Source organism: Prionailurus bengalensis, chromosome C1, assembly GCF_016509475.1.
Source record: "Prionailurus bengalensis isolate Pbe53 chromosome C1, Fcat_Pben_1.1_paternal_pri, whole genome shotgun sequence".
Classification (NCBI taxonomy): domain Eukaryota; kingdom Metazoa; phylum Chordata; class Mammalia; order Carnivora; family Felidae; genus Prionailurus; species Prionailurus bengalensis.
The window spans coordinates 94,367,215-94,373,214 of record NC_057345.1 but is presented as its reverse complement, the minus strand read 5'-3'; the positions used below and the strand labels follow the sequence as shown (position 1 = coordinate 94,373,214).

Below are 6,000 nucleotides of genomic sequence, written 5' to 3'. Positions count from 1 at the left end.
GTGCTCTGTCTCTCTCTCTGTCTCTGTCTCTGTCTCTCTCTCAAAAATAAATAAAAAACATTAAAAAAGAAAAGAAAAGGGGTGCCTGGGTGGCACAGTCGGTTAAGCGTCCGACTTCAGCCAGGTCACGATCTCGCAGTCCGTGAGTTCGAGCCCCGCGTCGGGCTCTGGGCTGATGGCTCGGAGCCTGGAGCCTGCTTCCGATTCTGTGTCTCCCTCTCTCTCTGCCCCTCCCCCATTCATGCTCTGTCTCTCTCTGTCCCAAAAATAAATAAACATTGAAAAAAAAATTAAAAAAAAAAAAAAAGAAAAGAAAAGAAAAAGAAGTCTGGCCACCCGGAGATGAACCATGCTGGAGAGGCCAGGTGTAGACACTCTTCTGGTGACAGTCCCAGCTGAGCCCAGCCTTCCAGCCATTCTTACTGAGGTGTCAGCCACTCGGATGAATGTGAGTGAGGCTGCCTTGGACCCTCCAGACCAGCTCTTCTGCCAATTTAACACCACTAAGTGACCTCAGTTGCCACCAGAACGATCCCTCAGACATGCCCTGCCTGAATTCCTTACCCCCAAAATCATGAGATATAAGAGAGATAAAATAACTTGCTCTAGGTCTCCTAGGAACCAGGGGGGGGGGGTAGCTGACATTTGAACTTGGACTTGGAAAGTCTGTGACTCCATAGCTCCTTCAAACCCACTGCTTCTTAGTGGGTTTATGCGTGCCTCGTGGCAGGAAAATTGACATTTCAATCCAAAACACTACCTTCAACCAAAGGATCGAATGAATTTACAAGGAGGGACGTTTTCAGCACAGGGACTTTCTCAATTAAGAGGTACATGGGGTGATATAGAGTCTGGGGACATAGAGGGTGGTTTCCCTCTGGAAAACTCAGGACAGCAGGGGTTGATTTACCTATGTTTGCGTGTCCATAGCTGGCACAGAACCTGTCACCGTGGACGCTTAATTGTTCACTAACAACCCACAAGGCGGAAGTGCTGGAGTCGGAGAGGAGGGTAGGGGACCAAAGATCTGGAGAGAAAGGTTTTCCTGCCATCTAGTGGCTGTTTCTGGAATGACACCTTTTACTTCTAAGGAGAAGGAAATAGAGGGTGGCTGGGGGCCTGGGCTGCGTGTGCAGATCAGGCAGCAGCATTTCAGACTGGAGTGGGGTGCGGTAGGGGGGCCTTTACCTTCCACTAAAGTTTGCAAAAGATCAGAATTTAGAGCGTGCTGTTCACATGAGATTAGATGTATGGAGTACTCGGACCCCAATAAGGCCTCCTAGAAGCGTGTGTGTTCAACACCCAGGGCAACGCTTAGGCAAAGAAACACGCATCCCTCCTCAGCCTTCCCCCAAACTCCTCAGCCAGCCAGCACCCACAACCCACGGCAACCCTCTTTTCCCCATCCTGTCCAAGCTTCTCCCCCGGAGCTGCTGCTGGCCTCTAAGGCTTCCCCCATCCCCTCTCCCTGAGCCTGAGGCGGGTCAGAAAGGCAAGAGGGGTTTGGTAAGAACACTTTATTGTACACCGTGGGTGGGGGGAGTAGAAAGGAAGGAGGGGGTCGGGGGATGACGATGCCTCGGCCCCTCCCCTGGGCTGAGCGGTCTGGACCCAGGGCCCTGGCCAGTCACGGGGCACACGGACTTCATGTCTCTGCTCTCTCCCACCGTGGGAGTACTCTGGGGGGACAGGCGGGTATAGCTGTGAGGAAGGGCAGAGGGGGAGCCCCCTGCCTATAATACTACAGGCCTGCTGAGGGCCTGGCACCACGCAGCTTGTGGCCCCCAGCCTCACCACCTATGGCAGGCTGACTCAGGAAGGCTTCTCCTGGCACTAGGAAAGACGTCCCCTCAGATTTATTGCTGGAGGGGAAAAGCCAACCCCTCGCCAGTATGCCCCACCTGTCCACCCCCATCTGGAGCCCAGGCTTCGCATCGCCTCAGCGGAGTAGGGCTCCCCGAGGAAGAAGCTGGTGACCGGGGCTGGAGGACAGGCAGGAGCAGGGACCGGGGGACACTTTCAGGCACCCCCCCCCCCGCCCTGCCTGCCCTGAGTCCGCTGTCTCCTGTGGGCACTGCATGGACAGCACCAAAGCCAGTAAGGGACGCGGACCCGGCACAGGGATGTGGGGGCCTGCCCCTCCCACTCCTCCAGGGAATCTGGGGCTGGAGCTCACCTTGTCAGATGCCTCACCTCTTCTGGCCTCGACCAACCGCTCCCAGCCCCCCTGAGGAGTGAGGAGTGTGTGTCAAAAGCGCAGGGAAAGGGAAGCTGTTCCTTTCTGAGCCCTCTCAGGACTGTCTCAAGGACGAACACGGGACAGAGGCGCTGGGAGAGGCTCTCCTGGGGTCTCCCCATCTCAAGAAACCCAGCACTTTTCCTCAGGATGAAAACCTTGTGGCTCCAGAGGGAACAGCAAGAAGTTGGCTAGAAAATAAATTTGGGGGCTGTCCCCCCCCCACCCCAAAGCCCCTCCTTCCCTGTTTCTGGCAAGCCCAGGGGTAGGAAGGTAATGGGCCACCAGCAAGAAACACCTGCCTTTCCCCACAGCACCCTGCCCCGAGGCCTTGCCTGACAGAGCCGAGGGGGGAGGCAGGGAGAGGGCCAGTGTGGTCTGCAGGGATGTGGTGAACACGGGCCGGCACGAATCACCTACACGCACCCACACCCAGGTAGGGGCACGCACCACACACACACACGCACGCACACGCACGCACCAAGCTCCAGGCCTTACGTCTAACACAGCAGAGCCACAGCCGGGACGGGGCCCGGCCTGCAGCCAAAGGCTACAAGCACTACCCAGCCCGTAAGAACCAAGCAGACGGCCCCGCTCAACCGCCCTGGTGCAGGCTGGCAGGCTGGGGCCTGGCCCAGCCACACGCTACAAAATTAAAAATATATCAAATATACAATGAAAATAGATCTGTACAGCACTGAGGATGAAAATAGTCCACCAGCCACAGTATAATATTGGGTTTGTCATTTAACAGCATTTACACCCACATGTACAGATTGAATATACAATAGAAATAGAATATATAGAGGAGTATATATAGTAGAGTGTCTCTCCTGGGGCCTTGCTTTTCCTGTTGCTAAGTCTGCTGGGATTGGGCATGGGGCCAGGTAGGAGGTGTTGGTGAGGTGCCTGAGGCGGGATGCTGTGCCCCAAAAGCTCATGTCTTCGGGGACATGTGGGTCTCCTTCCCCCCCTCACACTGAGAAAGGACAGGTGTGGCCAGAGGGCTGGAAATGGGAGCAGATGCGGGGGGAGGGACCCCTTGGCAAGTTGGTGGGGGGGACCATGGTGCTAGGTGATGAAGGAGGGAACCCTGGGCGTGGCCTGTCCCTCCCAGCGCTGAGAACACGGGAGTGACTCGGGACGTTGCGTGAAGGTGCCCGGGCCTAGCACTGTGGCCCGCTGCTGCCCCGTGTACCTCAGCTCTCACAATTGGAGTTCTGCCATCCCCGCCAGGCTGCCTGCCTTCCATCCATCCATGCCCGTGCATCCACGCGACCATCCTTCCGCGAGCCCATCCAGCGCTCTGCAGACATTATTCTCCAGCCAGACTCCAGTCCTCCCAGCCTGCACTCCGAGGGCAGCCCTCTTCTGGGGGAGGCCTCAGGTAGGGGTGGGTGGGGATGCGGCGGGGGCTGGGCCCCAGGACAGAGACCCGGCCCTTCTCCTGGGCAACCCGGTGCCCACAGCACTGCCCGTGCCCTCCCTGTCACGGGCCGGGCGGCTTGGGGAAGGTTCCCGAGATATTCACACATGACATGCACACGGCGCTGGTTGTGCTCGAACAAGGAGAGTGAGTGGCAGCCCAAAGGGGCAGTGAAGTTATCCGTCTTTCCCTAGGGATGAGGTTTGCTGGGTACGAGCCCCTGAACTCCAGGGACCCCCATTCCAGGGGAGAAGCTGCCGCTAGTGAGAAAGTTGGGCCCCCGGGTGAGAGAGGGAGTGTGCTTCGCAATTGTGCTCCAAACCATCTGAATTGTGCTGTGAACCATCAAGTGTGCTCTGGAAACCTCTCTGTGTACTGTCCCCTCCTCTCTAGAGGAAAGAGGCACAGGCCAGGACTGTGGGCTCCAGGGTGGGGACGGAGAGGGCCGGCCAAGCCCTCATGGAGGCGGGCAAGGGTTCCGGACAGTTGTCACCCTCCCAGGCAGGACGCGGGACACACGCTGCCCCAGGCAGGGTCGGGAACATGGAGATTCCACCTAGAGCCCAGGCCAAGGGCCCCCGTGCCCAGCCCACAAGACAGAACCTGGGGACTTCCACAAGATTCCGTCCCAGGTCTGAGCCCTGAGTCCTGACACAATCGTCCCGTCCCCAACCTTGAATTCATCAGCCTCTGGGCTGCCCCACACCCCGTCCTACCCGACGCCGAGCCTCTCACCACCACCTGGCGGCACGGAGGGATGCCCAGGACCTAAGAACAACAGGTGCCAGGTTACAGGGAGCGGGTAGGGAGAGTGACCCCTACAGTGGCCACTTGCAGTCTCCACTGTGCTGGGAATCCGGACTTCTGGATTGTTCTCGTTAATCAGCTGCAATTTGGTGAGCGGATCTCAGGAGGTGAGATGGGCTGGGAGCCTGCACTGGGGACAGAGTTTCTCCTGGCCCCTGCTCAGGTCTAGGGAGGAGCTGGCCGGGACTGGGGTGGGGGATGAGGGAGGGCACCCCCCCTCTCCGTGGGCAGAGGGCCTGGCCTAGGAAGCGAGGCCAGGCCGGGACGAGCAGGCTGGATGGGTGTCGGGGGAGAGGTGGGCAGGGCAGGGTGGGGCGGTGGTCACAGCTCCGACTCGGGGGTGCTGGCCAGGAGGTAGCTGCTCCCATAGCGTCCATTGGGGTTGCCACTGGTCTCCAGGGGCGACGTGCTGCCGGGCCCCAGGTAGGAGCGGTGAGTGGGCATGGGGGAGGGCGCCTCGCTGGGCACCTTGCTGAGGATGAAGCGGGTCTCATCGTTCTCCTCCAGGTTGGAGATGTCCTTCATCATGCGGCCCTTCTTGTAGGACACGGAGAGGGTGTTGGAGCCATCAGAGAGCAGGTGGAAGTGCCGGAGGATGAACACCACGGGGATGGGCAAGGTCGCCACGACGATGAGGGTGATCAGGAGCGCCATGGCCCAGTTAGGGAAGTACAGGTAGCGTTCCGCAGCCTAGGGGTGGACGGGGGCGAGGGCTGCTGTCCGACGCTGTGACCACCTCACCCTCCCGGGACCTCCAGGCCTGACTCCTCCTGCCCTCTCCCATCCCCACGCGCCATCCTGGCCAGGTGCCAGCAGAGATGGAAGGAATCGGGGTGGCTACTCGAGTTAGCTGGTCGCCTTGGTTAAGGGCCCGAGCTCCCCTGGGTCTCGGTTTCTACATCTGGAAAGTGGATGGGTAATTCTGCTCTACAGACACGGACAGAGAACACGGGTTGGGAAGACTGGACAGGTGCACCAAACTTTCCGACCCCCAGTCTCCCCCTTTGTGCTCTAGGGGTAATGCCACCTCTCTCTCTGGGCCATTGTAAAGATTACAGATCAGGTGTGCAAAGGCCCTGGAGGGGCCTGGCACACAGCAGCTCCCCTAGAAGGGTTTATCTCTATTGCCTGGGGAGATGCCAGTGACCCTGGGGTTTCAGGTCCCCCCTCACCTCCTCCTTGATCCAGGCGCTGTACCCGGGGGGTGTGACCCCCAGCTGGATGATGCTCGCCGTGGTGAGCACAGCCATGCACAGTGGAGACACGAACTTCCACATGTAGAAATAGAAGCGATAGGGCCGGAAGCCCAGCATCTCTGTCAGCTCCTGCATGAACCTGCCAGGTGCACAGAGAGCCCAGCTTCGACACCCCCACCGCGCCTGCGTATCCCCCCACAACTGCCTCCTCCAGGAAGCCTTCAGTGACCAGTCCCTCCCTCCCAGGCTCTTCCATTCTTCACATCCAGCGCTCCCAGTTTATTATTCAGTGGCCCAGCTGGCCTCTGCGCAGGCTCTGGTGCCCTCTGCTGACC

The 6,000-nt window shown here is 58.9% G+C and overlaps 1 protein-coding gene across 1 annotated transcript in view; it reads right to left on the bottom strand.

Annotated features, from left to right (window-relative positions):
• Positions 1–1,502: 1,502 nt before the first annotated feature.
• SLC6A17 (solute carrier family 6 member 17) overlaps positions 1,503–6,000 on the bottom strand; it is a 51,967-nt gene continuing 47,469 nt past the window's right edge. Inside the window, exons 11-12 of the mRNA XM_043575804.1 lie at positions 5,642–5,804; positions 1,503–5,159 (exon numbers count right to left, since the gene is read on the bottom strand). Coding sequence (XP_043431739.1) covers positions 4,791–5,159; positions 5,642–5,804 — 532 coding nt within the window. The 3' untranslated portion in view covers positions 1,503–4,790. The remainder of the gene's footprint in view (positions 5,160–5,641; positions 5,805–6,000) is intronic.